The sequence below is a fragment of the Pelophylax lessonae genome, assembly GCF_965119305.1.
Source record: "Pelophylax lessonae genome assembly, chromosome: 6".
Lineage (NCBI taxonomy): Eukaryota > Metazoa > Chordata > Amphibia > Anura > Ranidae > Pelophylax > Pelophylax lessonae.
Window position 1 is genome coordinate 45,953,974 of NC_138773.1, and position 26,714 is coordinate 45,980,687.

Below are 26,714 nucleotides of genomic sequence, written 5' to 3' on the forward strand. Positions count from 1 at the left end.
ATTGTAAACTATGTGCTCATACACCCACATTTGTATTGGTCCACAGTGATCTGTTGTGTAGACAAAAACTAGAAAACTCTGCGTCCAGTGTAGGCGTTTGGTCATCATTTTACACTGTATGCATGTAAACATTAGTGCTAATATTTACACGGGTACAGTGTATAGGACCTTGCTGCCACTGGTAAAGGCCGACCTGTAATAAATAGTGTGTAATCAGCGGGTGCTAATTACACTGTTTACATGTTGGCAGGAATGAGTCATTCCTGGAGAAATGTCACTAGCACACCAAGGATTCCTCAAAATGGGTTCAAAGCTTTATTTTCTTGGTTACATGGTAAACATAAGGCAATGCTTTGGAGCCATGCAGGGCCCCTTCGTCACTTGTCTGTCTGGTGTGCTGGTGACATTTCTTCACTTGGATTGTCTGCGGTTCACAGCCTGTAGTCATTAGAGCACCCAGCAATACCGAATAGCCATGTTTCGGGAACGTGTGAATGGAGAATATTGCGTTTAATTCCTGGGTGTTGGTGCATGCACAGAATGACTTCAACCTTCACTGACTGAAGGACGGGTCATTTTGCGCATGAATGGCTTATTTAGGGTCAATAAGATTTTCACAAGTGACAGGTCCACTTTAAACAACTGCGAAGAGAAGCACACTCTAGCAATTATCTTTATTTCATTTCCTACCATTTATATTTATAAAAAGTATCCTTCTTTGGGTTACCTTGGATGGTTTATTTCTCACCTCTCCAATAGATGGTAGCTGAAGGCTGGTGACATAGTTGTACTGTGGCCCTTGTGGGTTCCAGGACTCAGGGACACAATAAGCAGCTTCCATGGTCACTCGAATCAGATTCCCATTATTAATTTGTGACTCGGTGAGTAAACTTTCCGGGACAGAAACCGCCACCTCCAGACTCGGCTTAAAAAGAAAACAGTGCATAAGAAAAAGGAGGATTAGACTCAGCTCCACTAATACCCTGGGTAAAAGCATAAAGATCTCATTTGAGTGTCTACCAGCTTCCAAGGTCACTTGGTTCAGGTCACCGTTGTATTTGTAATTTGGTAAGTAAAGGCCCCAGGACAGAAAGCACTACTTTTAACATTGGCTAAAACAGAGCACACTGCATGCATATGAAAAATGAGAACTTCACTCAGCTTCCCCAGTACCCTGGGTGGAATCGCAAAGCCCTCATTTGAGTTTCTAGCAGCTTCCAAGATCACTTGGATCATATTTATATTAATAATCTGTGAATCATTGAGTAAAGGTCTAGGGCAGTGTCAGCAGCCTCCAGGTTAGACTTTTAAACAGAAAACACTGCATGTGCATGAAAAAGAAAAACTGTGCTAAGTTCCCCTAATAACCTGGGTGAAATCATATACCTCTAATTAGAGCTTTTAAGGTAATTTGGACTGAATTTTCAATACTAACCTGTCAGAGAGGGCCCTGGGGCAGAAATTGCCACTTCCAGATTTGGTTAATACAAAAAACACTTTTGCCTTAGTGCAGGTTCACACTATAGCGATGTCAGACATTGCATGTGATTCGCACCGCACTGCTATGCAAATCACATGCGATGTCTGTGCGATGCAAATTCAGCCATACACATTGTATGGCTGAATTTGCATCACATTCCAACCAAAGTCATGCAGGACCCTTTTTTTTGGTCTGCACCAGAATTGGATCGCATGGGTATTCACACCTATGCAATCCGATTCCTGTCCCAACTGACAGCTTGCACTGCAATATGCAAACTAGTTTGGGGGGTCATTAACTTTGTATTGACACTCCCAGCAGTTCGCATATGCCAGCGTGAACTGCCTGCTAGTCGGGTGCGATGCGGGTACCCGCAGTGGATTTGCGGGGTTCCCGCATCGCACCAATGTGAACCGGCACTTAATGCTGCTTTAGTATTTCATAATCACTGGCACAGAACAAGAATGCAGTACATAGTCTCTACACTTTTTTTAGGACCCAAAAAGTAAGAGATTCAAAGGATCAACCAGACAGCAAAGCAACTCTCATTTCCAAAAATAAGGGTCAACAATATCAGCCTGCACAGTTCCTTCCAATGACAATAACAATGGAGCACTGTTCCCCCTATTGACACCAATGAATGGGCACAGTTCCTCCAAGTTACACCAATGATGGGGCAAAGTTCCTCCCAACGACACCAATGATGGGACAAAGTTCCTCCCAACGACACCAATGATGGGGCAAAGTTCCTCCCAATAACACCAATGATGGGGCAAAGTTCCTCCCGATAACACCAATGATGGGGCACAGTTCCCCCCAATAACACCAACGATGGGACACAGTTCCTCCCAATAACACCAACGATGGGGCACAGTTCCTCCCAATAACACCAATGATGGGGCACAGTTCCTCCCAATAACACCAATGATGGGGCACAGTTCCCCCCAATAACACCAATGATGGGGCACAGTTCCCCCCAATAACACCAATGATGGGACAAAGTTCCTCCCAATAACACCAATGATGGGGCACAGTTCCTCCCAATAACACCAATGATGGGGCACAGTTCCTCCCAATGACACCAACGATGGGACACAGTTCCTCCTGATGACACTAAAAATGGGGCACAGTTCCTCCCAATGATAGGGCACTGTTTCTCCCAATGACACCAATGATGGGGCACTGTTCCCCCCAGTCATACCAACAGTGCAGCATGATTTTTCCCACCCAGTGACACCAATGATGGGCACAATTCTTGTCACTGACACCAAAGATGGGGCATGGTTTACTCCCACTGATGCCAAGACTTCTTCCACTTCCAATGGCCATAGTCCAGCCCTCTATAGTCTGAAAGAAAATAAACTCGCCCTTGTTTCGAAAGTTTGGAGACCCCTACTCTAGATCATGGGTATACAACCTGCAAGCATTCGCTTGTAGGGGGGTAATAGCAGGGTCTCTACTAACTTTATGGTAAATGTCCTCAGTCTCTTACTGTCTTCTGCAGTATCCTTCCAGTCTCCAACCAAACCTGTAGCACATCCAGAGTCTATGACCATCATTTTTTCTATTATGTCTGTAGTCATCTTACATATACTAAGCATTATGGGTGATGTCAGGGGCCATAGTTAAGGCTCTTTATACTTTGTAAGTTGAAAACCATTGCTCTGATGGTACATTGCAGCAGAAAGAATTACGAAATTCACATAATGGCTCTAGCAGGACAAGCTAGTACTACAATATATGGACACAAGCTCATGAAACCAAGGAAAAATGATATGAAAAACATTAAAAATAATTAATTTAACACAAAGTACACCAGTTGAACCCTCAATGTGGTATAAATACCTTGGCATCTGGGTGAATGTTTTCCAGCGGAGAGCCAGTTGCTGGATACAGTGGCACCGTCATCTTAAAATTACATTCACCTAGAAAAATTTATGCAATCAATATTTACAGGATAGAATGATATAAACGTATTCTTTCCCTCTTTCACAAATCACCATGTCAGCTAACTCTCCAGTCATATATACTGTACTTACTAAGCCATGCTCCCTTGCTCTCGCTCCAGGTATGGGGGAGCATATTACCTCTATTTTTACCAGTGCTCAGGTGTGATTGGCCAAACAGCAGGCCTGAACATGGTCACATGCCATGAATAAGTAGCGCCGAACCCTAAAACTTTACAATTAGTGTTGCAGTGGTGTAGGAACCGGGTTTCTAATTTCTGGGATGGCAGCTTCTACACACACAGGGATATTCCACAGTTTCCTTGCTTTGTAATGTAACTTGAAGGATCTAAGACTGAAGTGCCAAACCAGGCAATAATAGTCCAGAACATATAGAACAATATACAACAAACATATAGAACCATTGCATTTCAGGCAGAAGTCACTCATATCAGGAAGGCCAAAAAATGCAACAAAAGAATATACACATAAATCAATATCATATTTGCTATGATGCCATCCCCTGTCTAAGCTGGGATGGGTCCATAAGTATAAAAGCCTGAGGGGACGGACTATCAGCAGTCATTCATTTTGTCCTGAATGGGTAGTGAATATCTTTTTGACTTTACCAGGCCATACATTCAGCAGGGACCGGCCAAATTTCAATCCATGTATGGGCAGGCTGATTGTACCCAAGTTAATCCATTGATGGACTTGGGTACAACCAGCCTGTTGGATTTTTCTAGATTTGATTACTGCCGGTGGCTATAGCCACCAGCAGTAGTCATTGCATTCTGCCAGCCAAGAAAGCTCCCCGCGCCCCCTGCTGGCAGAATACAATAACACAGCGAAAGGCATTCCCCTATCAACATTGACTGTGTTAATAAGGGAATCGCGCAATGTTCTTACCTTTCACCCATGGTGGAAGGAAAGAAAATCAGATCATATATGGCCTGCTTTTATTTTGCTCTTTATCTCTCTCTCTCTCTTTTTCTTTCATTTTCTCGCCCTTTCCTTCAACCATGTCTCTTAAGTTTTTATCTTCCTGTGGCAGGTGGAGTTTGTAAGTAATAAAAAAAAAAGTCAATAGGAGCCAATTAAAAGGAAGAAGTATAATCATTCCCCACCTTGTAGCAGAGGAAGTAGATCCACAGCTGCCTGTCCCAGAACAGCTGTCTTCTCCTCTTTCTGCTTCTTCTCCTTGGGCAGGATCTCAATGACAGTGACTGCAAGTAGAGGAGGTGAGGATTACCAATCCGATAGAATTATGTAACAATCAAGCTTGAGCTTTCACCACCTGCCAGTTGTTAGTCAACACTGCAGTTTAGGTATTTGCTGTGCACACCTGTATTAATTAAGGAAGTCTTTAAGTAGAGTGCTGGACAATCAGCAAATGCCTAATCAACTCCTGTGTCTTGTTTTTTCTCAGCTTTTCTTTGCTTATCCTGATCATTGGCCTTTTTTTAAGTTTTCAAAGAATAGGGAAGAGTAAAAATCCTTGCCATATTATTTATTGCTGCCAGCGTCACCTAGTTACATTTCTCTTTACTTCTTGTCCTGGAGACACAACAGCAAATTAGAGGAAAGCTTTCTAATAGAATGGACAGCCCATCTTCAAAGGTTTGCACAAGAACATTTACCCTCACCTTTTTCTCTTGTGAAAACTTTAAGTGTCGATCCACACTAGCGCGACTTGTCAGGTGACTTGTCAGCCTGACAAGTCGCGCTCCCTCGCGGTCCATTGACCGCTACAGGACCCATTCTAATAGGAGCGATACAAGTCGCTCCGACTTAGAAAAAGGGTCCTGTACTACTTCGGGGCGACCTCGGAGCGACTTGCATAGACTTCCATTATGTGAAGTCCATGCAAGTCGCTCCGAAGTCGTGGTGCATGGCAATGCACAAGTCGCCCCCGAAGTAGTACAGAGTCGTGTTGCCTTAGTGTGAACCGACTCTAATGAACTTTGAATTTCTTTTCACTTTTTGTCTCTGGGACAACGGTCACCAGGAAAAAAAAAGGGGGGGGGGGACTCTCTGCATTGGGGACACATACAGTAATAAAGACCTAGGGGTAGTTTTAGAGGGGCGCTAGAAATAGATTTTCAAAAGTAATCAAAATGTGGAGAAACTCATTACCTGGACCCAACTGGCCTGTATTTGGCAGCTCAACACAAAGACAAGGATCCCCCAGGAGAGGAGGACATTCATCCAAGTTGGAAAATCCAAGTATAATAGGTCAAATAAAGCATAAAATAAAAATCTTTAGAAGTCCAAAGTCTTTATTGTTTAACTGGTTACAACAAGCAGGGCAAAGAACATCCAAAGCGTTTCAGGGTCACCCAATTTGGCTTAATTAAGGCTGTTTAAAATGGGAGAATGTTAAATGGACTCAAAACTACTTGTATGTGGACTGATCTGCAGGCTGGGGATCATTCAAATAACAGTCAGTGCTAGTTCATAGCAGAAGTGGGAGCTTCTACAAGTTTATACTTTTATACAATTTATACAGGGGCGTAACTACAGGGGTTGCAGGGGTTGCAATTGAAACCGGGCCCCATGCTCCAGGGGGCCTGTGCGGCTCCTCTGTAAACCTGGATAGGAGGGGCGGCGGGGGCGCCATGTAGAGAAATCACTGTCCTCCTTTTTCCTCCTGTAGCTGCAGGAGGAAAATGGAGAAGATTAGTTTCTCTGTATTCTGCCCCCGCCACCCCTCCTATCCAGTTCCCTTGTGTTCTGCTGTCTCTGGGCCCCTGTGTGCTCCCTTGGTCCCCCCCCTACTGTGCTGCCCCTCGCCCACTGTGCTCCTTCCCTCTCCTGCCGGCTGCTGCAGGGGATGTGTCTAGGGTTGCCACCTCATCCCTTTAAACCTTGACACATATTAATTACACAGGTTCTGAGGCTGATATAATGCACATAAGGCACTAATTGAATTTAATTACCCCCTAATCAGCCACAGAACCTGTGTAATTAATGTGTGTCCTGGTTTAAAGGGATGAGGTGGCAACCCTAGATGTGTCGCAATAGAGAACCAGGAAGGGGTCAGTAAATATGTAATTTACCAGCTCCTTCCTTTTCTGAATGGACAGAGTCATAGTCAGTGACATTGTAATAAAAATATAATAAAATGATAAAAAAAATAACAATTAAAATACCAAAAAATAAAAACTACTGACACCAGTGGGTGAACTTCCAGGATCGCAAAGGTCTCACACTTGCGACCGGGCCCTGGCATTCTACCACTGTGGGGAGGCCCCAAGATGGCAGGAAGGGGGCTCACTGCAGAACTTGTGAAAGGGCCTCGCAACGAGAGTAAAGGGCCCCAGGATCAGTGGGATGAGCCCCAGGCTTAAAGGGAAGGGCCCGGCCAGGGGTCCGAGGGGCCCTTCATGGTTTCTTGCACCAGGGCCCTGAAGGTTCTAGTTACGCCTCTGAATTTATAAATTTTTATCATTTACACTTATTCTGGGCCGTTGATTTAGAAATTAATGGAACGGATATCTAAGCAAGGCAGACAAGCAAATAACATTTTCTGAAGGGTCAGTAATGGCTACACTTATTTCATTTATGACAGGTTGGCTTTAAACTCACCTGTGAAGTTTAACACTTTCTACAGTTGCTGAAATATTTCACAATGGATAAGAAAAACTGCCTGGCTTTGACCTCTTTTTGGTAAAATAAACAGCATTCTCCAAGCTGAGTAACTTACCTATGAAAGGTTTGTGGGCCACATCGTCCAGGCTATGGGGGCTTTCACCGCCAAGGTCAAAGCTTGTAGTGAAGTTGTAATCAGTCTGTTGGTCTGGGGTGGCTTCTAGTTTCGGGGAGTCCCCCAGAAGGACGTTGTTGAACTCTGACCTCAGGTAAGTCACCGGCGAGTCACCTTTAACCCCTTTCTGTAAAAAGCATATTCAGCACATAAACACAATAGATGTTTAGAATAATAGCCAACAGTCGGCGTAGGACTTGTCTGAGATAGACATTTGGACAGTCTCTGCTTATGTCAGTCAGTGTCTGCAAGAAAAAAAAAAGCCGGTCAAAGGAGCACCAAACTGGATGGTAAACCATAAGTCCAAATAGCTTTAATGCTTCACACATAAAAGGCAATGCGTTTCGGGGGCAAACACACTCCCCTTTTATCAGGGATTAAGGTTTAGTAAGAACTTGAAAGTACCCAGAAGTATTTCTGCCTATATCTATGTAAGGCTGGCCATACATGATCAATTTTCTGATACAATTTTCCTTTAGATTTACATTAACCACTTAAGCCCCAGCCCTATTTCGGACACTTTTTGTTTACAAGATAAAATCAGTATTTTTTCCTAGAAAACTACTTAGAACCCCCAAACATTATATATATTTTTTTAGCAAAGACTCTGGAGAATAAAATGTCGGTCATTGCAATATTTTTTGTCACGCGGTATTTGCGCAGCGGTCTTTAAAACGCCTTTTTTTTGGAAAAATTTAGAAAAATCACATTTCACTGCATTTAAAAAATACTAAACAGTAAAGTTAGCCCATTTTTTTCTATATTGTGAAAGATGATGTCACCGCGAGTAAATAGATACCCAACATGTTACGGTTTAAAATTGCGCCACCCCCGTGGGATGGCGACAAACTACGGTCAATAGAGATCTCAATAGGCGACGCTTTAAATTTATTTAACGGTTACCAGTTTAGAGTTAGAGTGTAGCTCTTTTTTTTAAATTATTGATCATGCTCTGGCGATCGCGGCGATACCTCACATGTGTGGTTTGAACAGTGATTTCATTTGCGGCTCGACTTCCGTATACGTTTTTTTTGTGCGCGAGCTAACGGTGACGGGGGCGGCTAAATTTTTTTTTTTTTTCCCCATTTATTTTATTTATTTTTTTAACTTTATTACAGTTTAAAAAAAATATATATATCTGATCACTTTTATTGCTTTCACCAGCAATGTAAACATCCCTCGTGACAGCAATATGCAGTGACATGTACACTTTATGGAGGGATCGAGGGTCTAAAAGACCCTAGACCCCTCCACTACACTTCCCTGTATGCAAAACGCCGAAAACAGCGTTTTTGCATACAGCCGTTTTTCAAACTTGCCGCCTTTTGCAGCACAGTAACCCAGAAGTGACGTCACGGGTTATGTCATCGGAGACCCGATCAAAGCCGTTTCTGGCATTGATCGGGACTCCATCCAGCCGGCGGACGTGCCGGCTGGGTGCTCGGGGCTCAGGACGGGAGCCCTGGTAAAAGCCACGGAAGGCGGCGGGAGGGGGGGACATCCCCTCCCGCCCCCCCCCGGGTAACGATCGAGCGGCTCCCGAGCCGCATCGGTCGGTACCGACGGAAAGCCAACCGTCGGCTCTAAACCACGGTACCGGGATGATGCCTCTAGCTAGAGGCATCATCCCGGTACACTACCGCAAAGTTTACCGCCGTCATATGACGTCCACCCAGGGATAAGTGGTTAAACTATATAATGCAAGCGCCTGCCTAATTGGATACAATTGAAAGTTGTTTGGTTTTGACTTCAAATTATATGGTTTTTGGTAAATCTAAAGGAAAATTGTACAAAAGAATTGAACATGTATGGCCAGCCTAAGTGTGAAATGACTGGATTCGAAGAGTCAATGGGGTTGATGTACTAAAATTAAAGAGCGCAAAATTTGGTGCGGCTGTGCATTGTAGCCAATCAGCTTCTAACTTCAGCTTGTTCAGTTAAGCTTTGACAATAAAACCTGGAAGCTGATTGGTTTCAATGCAGAGCTGCACCAGATTTTGCACTCTCCAGTTTTAGTAAATCAACCCCAATATGTCAATAAGTATCAGCATTATAGGCAGTGATAGGTTGGGTCTTTATTGGTTTGGCGTTCCTTCTGTCATCCTCTGCACAAGCACAGTGATCAATAAACCAGGTATTGGTAATTTTGGCAGTGTGGGCGGTGCCAAGTCCTGCTGGAAAATGAAATCAGCATCTCCATAAAGCTGGTCAGCAGAGAGAAGCAAGAAGGGCTCTAGAATGTCCTGGTAGAGGGCTGCTCGGATGTAGATTTGATAAAACACAGTGGACCAACACCAGCAGATGACATGGCTCCCCAAATCATCACTGACTGTGGAAACTTCACATTGGACCTCATGCAACTTGGAATCTGTGCCTCTCCGCTCCTCCTCCAGACTCTGGGACCTTTATTTCCAAATGAATGCAAAAGATTCCACAGTCCGTGATGAATTTGGGAGCTAAGCCATTTCTGTATTATAATTCCTTTTTTTTTATTGGTCTTATGTAATATTCTAATTTTCTGAGATACTGCATTTTGGGGTGTCACTAGCTGTAAGCCATAATCATCAAAATTAAAAGAAAGAAATGCTGGAAATCTATCACTCTGTGTGTAACGTATCTATATAAAATAGGAGTTTCACCCTTTGAATTTAATTACTGAAATAAATTAACTTTTTGATGAAATTTTAATTTTATGAGATGCACCTGTATGTGCTATAGATACATAATATCTATCTATCTATCTATCTATCTATCTATCTATCTATCTATCTATCTATCTATCTATCTATCTATCTATCTATCTATCTAATCTATCTATCTATCTATCTATCTTATCTATCTATCTTATCTATCTATCTATCTATCTATCTATCTATCTATCTATCTATCTATCTATCTATCTATCTATCTATCTATCTATCTATCTATCTATCTATCTATCTATCTATCTATCTATCTATCTATCTATCTATCTATCTATCTTATCTATCTATCTTATCTATCTATCTATCTATCTATCTATCTATCTATCTATCTATCTATCTATCTATCTATCTATCTATCTTAGAGCAAACCTTTCAATGTACAGTCCTGCGGTGTGTCAGTGAAGGGTTAATCGAGTCAGTAGACCCCCCCCCCCCCACACTAAGTGCTATTTATGAAAAGTGTTACCAGATCATGTGCTCGAAGGACCGTGATGTGTACCGGCACAGGGGGGCGAATCAGTGGCATCTCCATAGCGACGGATCTGAACGGAGACAAGAAAGCATGAGATTAGGGATGTAGGTCCCATTACAAGTGTCACATATTAATGCACTCCATCTTAAGGGGTCAGGGGGGGAAATGCAGAGCCAACATAACCGCTGGCCGCCTTCGAGAAACACATCCAATCTGCAACATGCAAACTCGACTTAAAGGGATCGCCTCTTAGGGAACTTAACTACTTGCCTATCGCCCACTTTTACCCCCTTCCTGCCCGGGCCAATTTTCAGCTTTCAGAGCTGTTGCATTTTGAATGACAGTTGCGCGGTCATGCTACAATGTTCCCAAACAAAATTTTATATCATTTTTTGGAGACAGATGTAGCTTTCTTTCTTTATTTTGGTGGCATTTAATCACCACTAGGGGTTTTTTTTTTGCTAAAAAAACTAAAAAAGACCAAAAAGGTTGAAAAGAAAAAGGTTTTCTTAGTTTCTGTTATAAAATTTTGTAAATAAGAATTTTTTCTCCTTCACTGATGTGTGCTGATAAGGCTGCACTGATGAGGCTGCACTGATGGGCAATGGTAGACGGCACTGATGAGGCAGCACTGATGGGCACTGATGACGCGGCACTGATAGGCACTGATGAGGCTGCACTGATGGGCACTGGTATACGGCACTGATGAGGCAGCACTGATGGGCACTGATGAGGCAGCACTGATGGGCACTGATGAGGCAGCACTAATGGGAACTGGTGAGGCTGCACTAATGGGCACTGATGAGGCAGCACTAATGGGCACTGGTAAGGCTGCACTGATAGGCGCTGATGAGGCAGTACCGATGGGCACTGATGAGGCAGCACTGATGGGCACTGATGAGGCTGCCCTGATGGGCACTGATGAGGCTGCACTGATGGGCACTGATGAAGCAGCACTGATGGACACTGATTAGGCAGCACTGATGAGGCTGCACTGATGGGCACTGATGAGGCTGCACTGATGGGCACTGATGAGGCTGCACTGATAAAGAGGCACTAATATGCAGCACTGATGAAGCTTCACTGATGGGCACTGATGAGGCTGCACTGATGAGGAGGCACTAATATGCAGCACTGATAAAACTGCACTGATGGGCACGGAGGAGGAGGCACTGAAAGGCAGCACTGACTGGCATCACTGCTGGAGCTGCACTGATTATCGTACCCTGATTATCATTTCAGATTTCCCCTGTGGTGAAATATCGCTGATTGGCTCTCCCCTCCTCTCCTCACACTGATCACATGGGTAAAGGGCCTCATCATTAGCTCTTTACCGAGATCGGTGATGCGCCATGTCTCAGGGGCAGAGCACACTACTGATCGCCTCACTGTACGCTCCTGCGGGCGCGCGAGTGTAGCGAGAGTGGGACGATGTCATATGACGTCTTATAAAAAAATAACGGCTGCCCACCCATCATTTGTCATGGCGACAGGTGGGAGGTGCTTAAAGTGGAACTTTATGTAAAAAGTTCAAAATGGGCGAGCGGATGGAATTTTTAACACATGCTTTGTCTCTTCTGCATTAAAGTTACTTACCTGCCTGTCCTCCCTTGTACAGTGATCCTGCAGCTCAGTGTTCAAGTTTGGCAATGACCAACTCCTGAGCATAAGCAGGAGTGACCCCACCTCCACCTGACCAATAAAAGCAGCTGGCAACTGAAACCCGGAAGCTGGAGGCCCGTCAGCCACTGGCGTGTAGCTCCAGGGACATTATATCATTGGACTGCGGGTGAGTATAGTTCTGCTATAAAAACTGTGCTGAAAGAAAGATGGAGGAGGGTGCTATGAAAATGCTAGGTGCCTGGCTGTCTCTGGCTTCAATCATTTCTGAGCCATGGACTTGTCACATGCAGCAGGTTAACCTGTGCTGAAGTGAATACTTCTGACCTGCCTACTTTTTTCAGGCACTAAAAAAACAATAAGTAATAAGGATATGTAATATAAGGAGCACTTCTCTCTTTAACTACTTGCCGCCCGCCCACCGTCAAATGATGGCAGAGTGGTGGGGCTCTCGTTCTGGGAGGACGTCATATGATGGCGCCCCAGAATGGCCGGTCTCACGCGCAGTGTGGCGATCGCGGCGGCGCCATGTTCCTAGGACACTGCGTGACCCCGACCTTGGTAAAGTGCCAATGACGTAGCTCTTTACCCATGTGATCCGCTGTGTCCAATATCAGCTGGTCACATATAAATGCGGAAGTGCCGTTTATCGCTGGTCCTCGCCTCACACTGTCAGAGTGCGTGGTGAGGAGAGCCGAGCAGCAGCTCCTCCTCAAAGGGAAATCTAGGACAAGTAATCAGGGCACTGATCATCAGTGCCCTGACAACAGTAAAGCAAAAACACCAGCATCAGTGACACCAATCAGTGCCCACCAGTGACCTCAATCAGTGCCCACCAGTGACCTCAATCAGTGCCCACCAGTGACCTCAGTCAGTGCTCACCAGTGACCTCAATCAGTGCCCACCAGTGACCTCAATCAGTGCCCATCAGTGCCCACCAGTGACCTCAATCAGTGCCCACCAGTGACCTCAATCAGTGCCCATCAGTGCCCACCAGTGACCTCAATCAGTGCCCACCAGTGACCTCAATCAGTGCCCACCAGTGACCTCAGTCAGTGCCCAGCAGTGACCTCAGTCAGTGCCCATCAGTGCCCACTAGTGACCTCAATCAGTTCCTACCAGTGACCTCAATCAGTGCCCATCAGTGCCCACCAGTGACCTCAATCAGTGCCCACCAGTGACCTCAATCAGTGCCCACCAGTGACCTCAGTCAGTGCCCAGCAGTGACCTCAGTCAGTGCCCATCAGTGCCCACTAGTGACCTCAATCAGTTCCTACCAGTGACCTCAATCAGTGCCCATCAGTGACCTCAATCAGTGCCCACCAGTGCTGCCCATCATTGCCCATCAGTGCTGCCTGTCAGTGCCCACCAGTGCAGCCTATCAGTGCCCATTAGTGCAGCCTATCAGTGTCGCCTCATCAGAGTACACCAGTGAAGGAGAATTCATAAGAATTCATAATGAGTGGATTACCCTAACACAACGAATAGCTACTGTACAAGGCGTGCTGTGAATGCTAACTGTCACAGTTGCTTGTGCTCTCAACCAAATCATCAAGCCATCAAATGGCTGGTGTCATAACTGACCAACCAGGGCAACTGCCAATCAAAGAGATGCTAAGATGGCAAGCTTCCTTGGCTGTAAAGGATGGAGGGGGGTAAGTTCCTCTCTAACATAACCATATTGGATCGCTTAACCACTTGAAGACCCCCCACCATAGATACACTGCGGCAGGGCGGGCGCTCTGCGCCAGATCACGTACCTAGTACGCGGTCTGACATTTCCGGGTCTGGGGCGCATGCGCGCTGCCAATCCCATTGCTTCCACACACAGCGGGAGCCCAGCAGTGGGTACCGCGGACTCGATGTCAGCCCCTCCCCTGATTGTACAGGCAGAACGGCCATCTGTAAACAAGGCAGATTGTCATTCTGTCAGTAGGGAAGACATTAATCCTGTGTCTCTGCAAAGCAGGGATATGGATCCATGCCTTCCCCTAGTAAAAGCACCTCCCCCACAGTACACAAACACTGGCTAGGGACACATTTAACCCTCTGATCGCCCTCTGATGTTAACCCCTTCCCAGCCAGTGTCATTAGTACAGGGACAGTGTATATTTTTTAACACTGATCACTGTATCAGTGTCAGTGGTCCCCAAAAAAGTGTCAGTTAGTGTCTGACTGTCTGCCACAATATCGCAATCCCACTAAAAGTCACTGATTGCCACCATTACAAGTGAAAAATGAATAAAAATTATCCCATAGTTTGTAAACGCTATAACTTTTGCGCAAACCAATCAATATACGTTTGTTAGGTTTTTTTTTTTTTTTACCCAAAATATGTAGCAGAATACAAATTGGCCTAAACTGATGAAGAAATTAGATTTTTTAAATTTTTTTTATTGGATATTTTTTATAGCAGAAAGTAAAAAAAATATATATATTTTTTCAAAATTGTCGGTCTTTATTTGTTTATAGCGCACAAAATAAAACCGCTGAGGTGATTAAATACTATTTAAAGAATGCTCTATTTGTAGGGAAAAAAGGACATACATTTTTTTTTTTGGGTACAACGTCGCAGAGCCGCACAATTGTCAGTTAAAGTAATGCAGTGCCGTATCACAAAAAATGGCCTGGTCATGAAGGGGTGTAAATCTTCTGGAGATCAAGTGGTTAAAGTGCTTGTAAACCTCAGACATGAAATATGAACAAAGCATAACCCCTATATAGTGTGTTCTTGTCTCAATTAACCACTTCAATACAGGGCACTTTCCTCCCTTCCTGCCCAGGCCAATTTTCCCCTTTTAGCGCTGTTGCATTTTGAATGACAATTGCGCGGTCATGCAACACTGTACCTGCACCAAATTTATGTAATTTTCCCCCCACAAATAGAGCTTTCTTTTGGTGGTATTTGATCACCTGTGGGTTTTTTCCTTTTTGCTAAACAAATAAAAAAAGACCGAAAAGTTTGAAAAAAAAAAAAAAAGTTTTTTTGTTTATGTTATACAAATTTGTAAATAAATACGTTTTTTCCTGCACTGATGAGACTGCACTGACAGGCATTGATGAGGAGGCACTGATGGTGTGGCACTGATGGGGTGGCACTGATATGCGGCACTGATAGGTAGCACAGATATGCAGCATTGGTGGGCACTGATAGGCGGCACTGCTGGGCACTGATAGGCGGCATTGATGGGCACTGATAGGTGGCACTGACGGGCACTGATAGGTGGCACTGATGGGCACTAATGGGCACTGATAGGCGGCACTGATGGGCGGCACTGATGCGCACTAATGGGCACTGATAGGCGGCACTGGTGGGCAATAATGGGCACTGGTGGGCGACACTAAAGGATGGCAATGATGGGCACTTGTGGGCAGCACTGATAGGGAGGGCACTGGCGGGCAGCATGGATGGCGAGGGCAATGGGGGGCTCCCTGAGCCCTGATTGCCATCCCTGGTGGCCATAGTGGGCATCCCTGGGGTCATAGTGGGCATCCCCGGGGTCATAGTGGGCATCCCTGGTGGTTCTAGTGGCATCCCCCCCGAGGGTCTGCACTGGTAATCAATGATCTGATTACCAGTGCCGACCCCCCCCCCCCTGTCAGGGGAACCGCCGATCGGCGCTCCTTTACTCGTGCCTGTCAGGCACGAACTAAGGAAAGCCAATCAACGGCTGTTCCTGTTTACGATGTGACCAGCCGTGATTGGACACGGCTGATCACATGGTAAAGAGCTACGTCAGTAGTCTCTTTACCGAGATCGGAGATGCAGGGTGTCAGGCTGACACCTCGCATCACCGATCGCCGCTCTGCGCGCCCCCGGGGGGCGCCCAGAGCTGTGTTATCCTGCCGCCGTCATATGACGTCCGGTCAGGATAACACAACCACATTCCCGCCATCAATTGCCTATAGGGCGGGCGGGAAGTGGTTAATAGCACCAAATGTAATTTCTGTCTGCAGTTTCCTTCCTCTGCTATCAGCATGAGTTATTTCTGACAAGTTTTCCTGACACCAAGACAAAGATGGTGACAGGGGAGGGAGCCTCAGCTCTGTTCCTGTGAGCTATATGATGGTATAATTGTCCCTTCCCTCCAATCAGCATTCAGGACTCTCCTCACTAAGCTCTGCAGAGTGTAATTTCAGCTCTCCGCCCCCTTTATTCTGAACAGAGGTAGAGAAGAGGGGCTGCAGATAAACAGGTACAACTTATGTAGGAGGATTTGTTTCATCTCAATGTATCACCTGAGGATAGTCCCTTCACTGGGTATATGGAAGGGTTTACAACCACTTTAAGTGTGGCTTGGCCTATTGGCCATGACAAGGACAGGTGCATGGTCCCAGAGCCTGTCCATCCAGGGCCATACACCCATCCCTGTGTACCTGTTAAGCTCAGATGGGCTGCTGAGTCTGTACAGCCGATGCCTCTCCATTTATCTATATACAGTACACTGCCTGCACACAGCTCAGTGCTAGGATGAGGAAACAAACAGCTCTATGTGCTCTATGGGGCTGAGCGCCAATGTGAATGCGCCCTAGATGACAATTCTACCTTTGGGCATGTTTTGTAATAGAGCCAATTGTAAAGACTAAATAAAGATCAATGCTACTGATAATTAGGCACCAATCACCTCCATGAAGGTGTGCCGGTGCATGTGTGCTTTTGCACAATTTTGCTTGGCGCGTTTAGGGCAGCCTATTCATTTCACCGGATAGCCCTACTTGTGAGATTCGCACAGGAGAGGTGCATGGACATTTTTTCAAAACTACGCCGCACTAAAACGTGTGTTAGCAAGGTTGCATTGGGGTCCCATTAGGGACTCCGCCACAAGCCTGCATAAGGGATGCATGTTTGGCATGTAAATGTTCCTGCAATGCACAAACGCGACCCTAGCCTTACCTGTTTGTGTCTGCCATTTATCCTACTTCTGTATTGTTACATTGTGTATTATTAATGATACTTACCAGTAGGTGGAGGCATTGAGCTAAATTACCAATGGTCTGGTCTGGTCTGGTCTGGTCTGGTCTGGTCTGGTCTGGTCTGGTCTGGTCTGGTCTGGTCTGGTCTGGTCTGGTCTGGTCTGGTCTGGTCTGGTCTGGTCTGGTCTGGTCTGGTCTGGTCTGGTCTGGTCTGGTCTGGTCTGGTCTGGTCTGGTCTGGTCTGGTCTGGTCTGGTCTGGTCTGGTCTGGTCTGGTCTGGTCTGGTCTGGTCTGGTCTGGTCTGGTCTGGTCTGGTCTGGTCTGGTCTGGTCTGGTCTGGTCTGGTCTGGTCTGGTCTGGTCTGGTCTGGTCTGGTCTGGTCTGGTCTGGTCTGGTCTGGTCTGGTCTGGTCTGGTCTGGTCTGGTCTGGTCTGGTCTGGTCTGGTCTGGTCTGGTCTGGTCTGGTCTGGTCTGGTCTGGTCTGGTCTGGTCTGGTCTGGTCTGGTCTGGTCTGGTCTGGTCTGGTCTGGTCTGGTCTGGTCTGGTCTGGTCTGGTCTGGTCTGGTCTGGTCTGGTCTGGTCTGGTCTGGTCTGGTCTGGTCTGGTCTGGTCTGGTCTGGTCTGGTCTGGTCTGGTCTGGTCTGGTCTGGTCTGGTCTGGTCTGGTCTGGTCTGGTCTGGTCTGGTCTGGTCTGGTCTGGTCTGGTCTGGTCTGGTCTGGTCTGGTCTGGTCTGGTCTGGTCTGGTCTGGTCTGGTCTGGTCTGGTCTGGTCTGGTCTGGTCTGGTCTGGTCTGGTCTGGTCTGGTCTGGTCTGGTCTGGTCTGGTCTGGTCTGGTCTGGTCTGGTCTGGTCTGGTCTGGTCTGGTCTGGTCTGGTCTGGTCTGGTCTGGTCTGGTCTGGTCTGGTCTGGTCTGGTCTGGTCTGGTCTGGTCTGGTCTGGTCTGGTCTGGTCTGGTCTGGTCTGGTCTGGTCTGGTCTGGTCTGGTCTGGTCTGGTCTGGTCTGGTCTGGTCTGGTCTGGTCTGGTCTGGTCTGGTCTGGTCTGGTCTGGTCTGGTCTGGTCTGGTCTGGTCTGGTCTGGTCTGGTCTGGTCTGGTCTGGTCTGGTCTGGTCTGGTCTGGTCTGGTCTGGTCTGGTCTGGTCTGGTCTGGTCTGGTCTGGTCTGGTCTGGTCTGGTCTGGTCTGGTCTGGTCTGGTCTGGTCTGGTCTGGTCTGGTCTGGTCTGGTCTGGTCTGGTCTGGTCTGGTCTGGTCTGGTCTGGTCTGGTCTGGTCTGGTCTGGTCTGGTCTGGTCTGGTCTGGTCTGGTCTGGTCTGGTCTGGTCTGGTCTGGTCTGGTCTGGTCTGGTCTGGTCTGGTCTGGTCTGGTCTGGTCTGGTCTGGTCTGGTCTGGTCTGGTCTGGTCTGGTCTGGTCTGGTCTGGTCTGGTCTGGTCTGGTCTGGTCTGGTCTGGTCTGGTCTGGTCTGGTCTGGTCTGGTCTGGTCTGGTCTGGTCTGGTCTGGTCTGGTCTGGTCTGGTCTGGTCTGGTCTGGTCTGGTCTGGTCTGGTCTGGTCTGGTCTGGTCTGGTCTGGTCTGGTCTGGTCTGGTCTGGTCTGGTCTGGTCTGGTCTGGTCTGGTCTGGTCTGGTCTGGTCTGGTCTGGTCTGGTCTGGTCTGGTCTGGTCTGGTCTGGTCTGGTCTGGTCTGGTCTGGTCTGGTCTGGTCTGGTCTGGTCTGGTCTGGTCTGGTCTGGTCTGGTCTGGTCTGGTCTGGTCTGGTCTGGTCTGGTCTGGTCTGGTCTGGTCTGGTCTGGTCTGGTCTGGTCTGGTCTGGTCTGGTCTGGTCTGGTCTGGTCTGGTCTGGTCTGGTCTGGTCTGGTCTGGTCTGGTCTGGTCTGGTCTGGTCTGGTCTGGTCTGGTCTGGTCTGGTCTGGTCTGGTCTGGTCTGGTCTGGTCTGGTCTGGTCTGGTCTGGTCTGGTCTGGTCTGGTCTGGTCTGGTCTGGTCTGGTCTGGTCTGGTCTGGTCTGGTCTGGTCTGGTCTCAATTTAGAAATTAAAAAAAAAGAACAGTATCGCCTCCTGCATGCCTGTAAACCTCCTTTCACTGCCCTCTGAAAAGTGACCTACCATGAAGTGCTTTTCATATGGGGGGAGGGGGGCTGCTAGTTTGAAAGGAACCAAAAACAAAAATATAATATATTGCAGCTTACCAGACCTTACATGCGGCGGCTGCATTTATTTTATTTTTTCAGGCTGTTTGATTTCTAATTTTCACCTGGTGGTCCTGGCAGTAACACGTCATATTTTTTTTTTTTTTTTAGGGGGGGGGGGGGGGGGGACTCTACACTGTACCAGAGCAACAGAAATGGGAGAGACTACAAAAACCTCCCCCTTCCTCCTCTCCATGAGATGTGGGATGAGGGGTGTTGTAGTCCTCAGAGACAGCAGGGGACAATGTAACTGATAGCAGCCAGCATAAGCAGAGAGTTATCAGCTCACACGATTTCTGGCAGGATCAACAGGTCATTTTGTACTTGAACAGTTACAATGTACTTGAACCAATCCTTCAACTGGTTGTGATTTATTGACCCTCTCTGTCTTCCTCCTGTCACCTACAGTGAGGGAAAAAAGTATTTGACCCCCTGCTGATTTTGTACGTTTGCTCACTGAAAAATAAATGATCAGTCTATAATTTTAATAGTAGGTTTATTTTTACCAGCGAGAGACAGAAAAACAACAAAAATATCCAGAAAAACACTTTATAAGTTATAAATTGATTTGCATTTTAACCACTTACCCACCAGGCCTATTTTTGACACTTTTGGTTTACAAGTAAAAAAAAAAGTATTTTTTGCTAGAAAATTACTTAGAACCCCCAAACATTATATATATATAAATAGATACCCAACATGTTACGGTTTAAAATTGCGCACACCCGTGGGATGGCGACAAACTAATGTTAATAGAAATCTCAATAGGCGATGCTTTTAAAAAATTTTAACGGTTACCAGTTTAGAGTTAGAGTGTAGCTCTTTTTTTTTAAATTATTGCTCACGCTCTGGCGATCACAGCGATACCTCACATGTGTGGTTTGAACAGCGATTTAATTCACGGCGCAACTTCCGTATACGTTTTCTTTCGTGCGCGAGCTAAGGGTGACGGGGGGCGGCTAACATTTTTTTTTTCCTATTTATTTTATTTATTTTTTTAATTTTAACACAGGTTTAAAAAAAAAAAAAAATTGGATCACTTTTATTGCTGTCACAAGCAATGTAAACATCCCTTTTGACAGCAATATCCAGTGACAGGTACTCTTTATGGAGGGATCGAGGGTCTAAAAGACCACAAACCCCTCCACTGCACTTCCATGTATGCAAAACGCCGAAAACTGCATTTTTGAATACACTCGTTTTTTGAATCTGCCGCCTTTAGCAGCCGAGTAACCCGGACGTGACGTCATGGACGCCGCCTCCGGGTTACGTCATCGGAGACCCGATCGAAGCAGCATCCAGCTTAGATCGGGACTCCATCCAACCGGCAGACGTGCCGGCTGGGTGCTCGGGTCTCCCGGTGGGACAGGAGACACGGGCAGAGCCGCAGAAGGCGGTGGGGGAGGGGGGGACATGTCCCCTTCCGCTCGCCGGGGGGTAACGATCGAGCAGCATCGGTCGTTACCGCCAGAAAGCCGAACGCCGGCTCTAAACAGCGGTACCGGGATGATGTCTCTAGCTAGAGGCCTCATCCCGGTATAACCACGCAAAGTCAGCCGACGTACCCATACGTCACTTTGCAGTAAGTGGTTAATGAGTGAAATACCCAGCCGCCAGCCCTGTGGATCGGCTTCCCCGCTGGCGAGTGGGCACGGCGCGCCCACAGGACTGCTTCCCTGAACCGCCGTACAGGTATGGCAATTTGTGGGAACCTGCCGCTGTATAATTGTGGCGGCTGGTCGGGAATCCTCGTGGTTAATGAGACATCCAGGGTCTAAAAGACCCCCAATGTCCACAACATACAAGGCCATTCACAGCATCACCCCCAGCTACATCACTGATCCCACCTGCATATATCGCCCAAATCGTCCTCTCCGCTCCTCCGAAGACCTCCTGCTCTCTAGCTCCCTTGTTACCTCTTCCCACACTCGCTTCCAGGACTTCTCAAGAGCCTCTCCCATCCTCTGGAACTCCCTATCCCAGTATGTCCGGTCAGCTCCTACCCTGTCCACCTTCAGGCGATCTTTGAAAACGCACTTATTCAGGGAAGCCCACCCCACCTCCACCTAAGAACTGTACCCGGGTCACCTCCATCAGCTATTCCCTTTTGTACCTCCTCCCGCTCCCTTTAGATTGTAAGCTCCATGAGCAAAGCCCTCCCTCCTATTCCTTCTGTATTGTTAATTGTGTCATCCCTCTTTATATTGTACATTGTGCCATCCCTCTTTATATTGTAAATTGTGCCGTCCCTCTTTATATTGTACATTGTGCCGTCCCTCTTTATATTGTACATTGTGCCGTCCCTCTTTATATTATATATTGTGCCGTCCCTCTTTATATTATACATTGTGCCGTCCCTCTTTATATTATACATTGTGCCGTCCCTCTTTATATTGTACATTGTGCCGTCCCTCTTTATATTGTACATTGTGCCGTCCCTCTTTATATTGTACATTGTGCCGTCCCTCTTTATATTGTTAATTGTGCCATCCCTCTTTATATTATACATTGTGCCGTCCCTCTTTATATTATACATTGTGCCGTCCCTCTTTATATTGTTAATTGTGCCATCCCTCTTTATATTATACATTGTGCCGTCCCTCTTTATATTATACATTGTGCCGTCCCTCTTTATATTGTTAATTGTGCCGTCCCTCTTTATATTGTACATTGTGCCGTCCCTCTTTATATTGTACATTGTGCCGTCCCTCTTTATATTATACATTGTGCCATCCCTCTTTATATTGTACATTGTGCCGTCCCTCTTTATATTATATATTGTGCCGTCCCTCTTTATATTATACATTGTGCCGTCCCTCTTTATATTATACATTGTGCCGTCCCTCTTTATATTGTACATTGTGCCGTCCCTCTTTATATTGTACATTGTGCCGTCCCTCTTTATATTATACATTGTGCCGTCCCTCTTTATATTGTACATTGTGCCGTCCCTCTTTATATTGTACATTGTGCCGTCCCTCTTTATATTGTACATTGTGCCGTCCCTCTTTATATTGTACATTGTGCCGTCCCTCTTTATATTGTACATTGTGCCGTCCCTCTTTATATTGTACATTGTGCCGTCCCTCTTTATATTGTTAATTGTGCCGTCCCTCTTTATATTGTACATTGTGCCGTCCCTCTTTATATTGTAAATTGTGCCGTCCCTCTTTATATTGTACATTGTGCCGTCCCTCTTTATATTGTAAATTGTGCCGTCCCTCTTTATATTGTAAATTGTGCCGTCCCTCTTTATATTGTACATTGTGCCGTCCCTCTTTATATTATACATTGTGCCGTCCCTCTTTATATCGTACATTGTGCCGTCCCTCTTTATATTGTACATTGTGCCGTCCCTCTTTATATTGTAAATTGTGCCGTCCCTCTTTATATTGTACATTGTGCCGTCCCTCTTTATATTGTACATTGTGCCGTCCCTCTTTATATTATACATTGTGCCGTCCCTCTTTATATTGTACATTGTGCCGTCCCTCTTTATATTATACATTGTGCCGTCCCTCTTTATATTATACATTGTGCCGTCCCTCTTTATATTATACATTGTGCCGTCCCTCTTTATATTATACATTGTGCCGTCCCTCTTTATATTGTACATTGTGCCGTCCCTCTTTATATTGTACATTGTGCCGTCCCTCTTTATATTATACATTGTGTCGTCCCTCTTTATATTATACATTGTGTCATCCCTCTTTATATTGTACATTGTGCCGTCCCTCTTTATATTGTACATTGTGCCGTCCCTCTTTATATTGTACATTGTGCCGTCCCTCTTTATATTATACATTGTGCCGTCCCTCTTTATATTGTTAATTGTGCCGTCCCTCTTTATATTATACATTGTGCCGTCCCTCTTTATATTATACATTGTGCCGCCCCTCTTTATATTGTACATTGTGCCGTCCCTCTTTATATTGTACATTGTGCCGTCCCTCTTTATATTATACATTGTGCCGTCCCTCTTTATATTATACATTGTGTCATCCCTCTTTATATTGTACATTGTGCCGTCCCTCTTTATATTGTACATTGTGCCGTCCCTCTTTATATTGTTCATTGTGCCGTCCCTCTTTATATTGTACATTGTGCCGCCCCTCTTTATATTATACATTGTGCCGTCCCTCTTTATATTGTACATTGTGCCGTCCCTCTTTATATTGTACATTGTGCCGTCCCTCTTTATATTATACATTGTGTCGTCCCTCTTTATATTATACATTGTGTCATCCCTCTTTATATTGTACATTGTGCCGTCCCTCTTTATATTGTACATTGTGCCGTCCCTCTTTATATTGTACATTGTGCCGTCCCTCTTTATATTATACATTGTGCCGTCCCTCTTTATATTGTTAATTGTGCCGTCCCTCTTTATATTATACATTGTGCCGTCCCTCTTTATATTATACATTGTGCCGCCCCTCTTTATATTGTACATTGTGCCGTCCCTCTTTATATTGTTCATTGTGCCGTCCCTCTTTATATTGTACATTGTGCCGTCCCTCTTTATATTGTTAATTGTGCCGTCCCTCTTTATATTGTTAATTGTGCCGTCCCTCTTTATATTGTACATTGTGCCGTCCCTCTTTATATTATACATTGTGCCGTCCCTCTTTATATTATACATTGTGCCGTCCCTCTTTATATTGTACATTGTGCCGTCCCTCTTTATATTGTACATTGTGCCGTCCCTCTTTATATTGTAAATTGTGCCGCCCCTCTTTATATGGTAAAGCGCTGTGTAAACTGTTGGCGTTCTATAAATCCTGTACAATAATAACAGACGTCTCCCCTGTACATGTTTTGCTGGCCATGCGTGCCGGGGACACTGAGAGGTGGACTCAGAAGTGAGGTCAAAGATGTCGCTTTCCAGCTCGGAAAAACAAGGAGGGGAGGAGAGCAGATGTGTGTCCGCTCCTCTCCCTCCCCTCTTCCCGGGGTCACCCGCTATGTCCGTTCCGGGCCCAGAGATGGGCAAGCAGAACCTGGGATACATGGTGGGGCGTGTGCGGGCAAGGGGGGGGAAGTGTTACCGGGGTGTGTGGGAGGAAACGGGCGGCATGGTTCCATCGAACAGGCCCCGCCCCCACACACACTGTCTGGCGGCAAAAGGGTTAAAGGCAAACTTCAGCCAAAATAGGTTAAAGTGACACTAAAAAGGATATCCCTGTTTTCCCAAAAAATTATCCACACACATCCACTATTTATTGGCCCTGTAATCAATGAAATGATTTATTACTGTGTTTCTCTGCCTCCTTGTAACATCCTCCGTGAGATCCGGAACTTCTCCCTTTCCCCCTCACTTCTGTTTGTATGGAACAAGCTGTGTGAAATGTCAATTAGTCCTGCTCTATGCACACTACACTTCTCATAGTCCATCTCAGGAGTGAGCAAAAGAGGGGGGGCTACCTTCCTACATACAGGGGGGACCATAGAGAACAAAGGTGGCCACCCTCTAACAGGAGGTCCAATCACAGCAGCAAACATATAAAAGGAATTTGGAGATTTGGAGGAGGCCGGAGCGATAGAAGGGAATTTTCTGAGTTAAAGTACAGTATAACTAAAGGCAACACTTTTTAGTTATGGATAGAGTGGAGAAATATTAGACCCCCTGTCAGGCCTTTATTGCTATCTGTTCTCCCTGTTAGGGAGATTCACCCTCTCTATTTGTCATGTTTACCATTATCATCTACAGGGCAACATAGAAGAAAATCCCAACTTTACAGAACAGGAATTCTTCTAATGGGGACACTAGTTCTGGTGACAACAAAGAATTTCCTCTCACTTCCTGTTTTGGCTATGGGACAGGAAGTGAAGGGAAATCTCCCCAATGGGACACAGATGGAAATAACATGACAGGGGTTATAACCCTCCCTTATGCTATCTCAAATGAAACAAGAAAATATATTGTTTTGCCCTTAGTTCTACTTCAAGAATACAAACTTCAATAGATTTTTTTAAACCAAAGGTTAGTGTCAGTATAGTGCACATAAAATATATATTATATATACAGTATGTATATATATATATATATATATATATATATATATATATATATATACACACACACACACACACACGCAGACACTGGAAATATGGTACAGCAAATCTGTAATAGTTATAAGACTTAGAAAAAAATTACATAAAAAAATAATTATATATATATAAAACTTTTTTTGTCTTTCATATATATATATATATATATATATACACACAAAACAGACACTACAAATATGGTACAGCAAATCTGTAACAGTTATGAAAAGACTTACAAAAAAAATTACATAAAAAAATATTTATTATATATATATATATATATATATATATATATATATATATATATAAAACATTTTTTTTGTTCATATATATATATATATATATATATATATATACACACACACAGACACTACAAATATGGTACAGAAAATCTGTAACAGTTATGAAAAGACTTATTATATATATATATAACATTTTTTTGTCTTTCATATATATATATATACACACACACACAGACAATACAAATATGGAGCATCAGGTCAACAGTTATGAAAGATATACAAAAATAATATACATTAAAAAAAAAAATATATATATATATATATATATATATATATATATATATATATATATATATATATATGTGATCGTTTTTTTTTTTTTGTTTTTTTTAACACCCTGGAGTCCCAGTTTTCATAGTACATTTGAGGTTGATTTACTAAAGAAAATGGAAAATGACTAAAGGAAAATATGTAAAAAAAAATAAATAAAAAGGCTAAAAGGAAAACTTTACTAAAGTTAAAAAAACAAAAAAAGGGAAAATATGTTGCTGCTTGCACACGATTGGATGGTTGAAGTCAGTGCACCCCTCCCCCCCCCCCCCCCCCATTCACTAAGCTAAACATTTAAAAAAAAAAAAAAAAAGTCACAATGTGAACTTGCACTCAGCTTAGTGAATGTGGTGATGCTGCGCTGACTTCAATCATCCAATCACATCCTAGCAGCAAAAAATGTTTTTTTCTCTTTTTTTTTTTTATGTTATTTTCCTTGCACATGATTGGCTGTTCTGTGCTTCTTTGCAAAGTGAGATTTCATTTAGCTTAACTTTGAGCAAAGTGAGATGAAACCTGTGTCCCTTATTATCATGAGAAGCCCATAGTCCTCTACAGTCCCTGCACCCTCCCTGTGTATTGATGTGGGGGAGTCCATGCAGGCCCTGGCCTGTACCCCATACCTGGACGTCTCCTGCACACAGATCTGCTGCTTCCTCTTCCCAGGCTCAGCGTCCTCGTCTCCTAGCAACAGGCACAAACAATCGAGGCCAGGCCCACAGCCATTCTGCTGGTTGCTAAACTACCAGAGAGCCTGTCCATCCAGCTCTGCACTGTGTGTTGTCCTATCCATGTCCCAGGGAAAGTGTAGGAGGATTTCAAGTCATCTGCATAAGAATCCCCACCACCCTCATCTGTACTGAGAGATCTCATAATACAATGTGATCCACCATAGATCCGCCTAATTCACATCTTCCATCTGCTGGGGATCTCCCATCCCATCATTGTCAGGCCCATTCACAGGTGTGAGCATAGGGATCATTTCATCCCACTCACACCAAT

The 26,714-nt window shown here is 45.0% G+C and overlaps 1 protein-coding gene across 1 annotated transcript in view; it reads right to left on the reverse strand.

Annotated features, from left to right (window-relative positions):
* Positions 1 to 26,392, reverse strand: part of CFAP70 (cilia and flagella associated protein 70) — a 103,384-nt gene extending 76,992 nt beyond the window's left edge. The window contains exons 1-6 of the mRNA XM_082260131.1: positions 26,336 to 26,392; positions 10,364 to 10,439; positions 7,133 to 7,319; positions 4,554 to 4,652; positions 3,326 to 3,405; positions 749 to 925 (exon numbers count right to left, since the gene is read on the reverse strand). Of these exons, the coding sequence (XP_082116257.1) occupies positions 749 to 925; positions 3,326 to 3,405; positions 4,554 to 4,652; positions 7,133 to 7,319; positions 10,364 to 10,429 (609 nt within the window). The 5' untranslated portion in view covers positions 10,430 to 10,439; positions 26,336 to 26,392. The remainder of the gene's footprint in view (positions 1 to 748; positions 926 to 3,325; positions 3,406 to 4,553; positions 4,653 to 7,132; positions 7,320 to 10,363; positions 10,440 to 26,335) is intronic.
* Between the last annotated feature and the right edge of the window lie 322 nt (positions 26,393 to 26,714).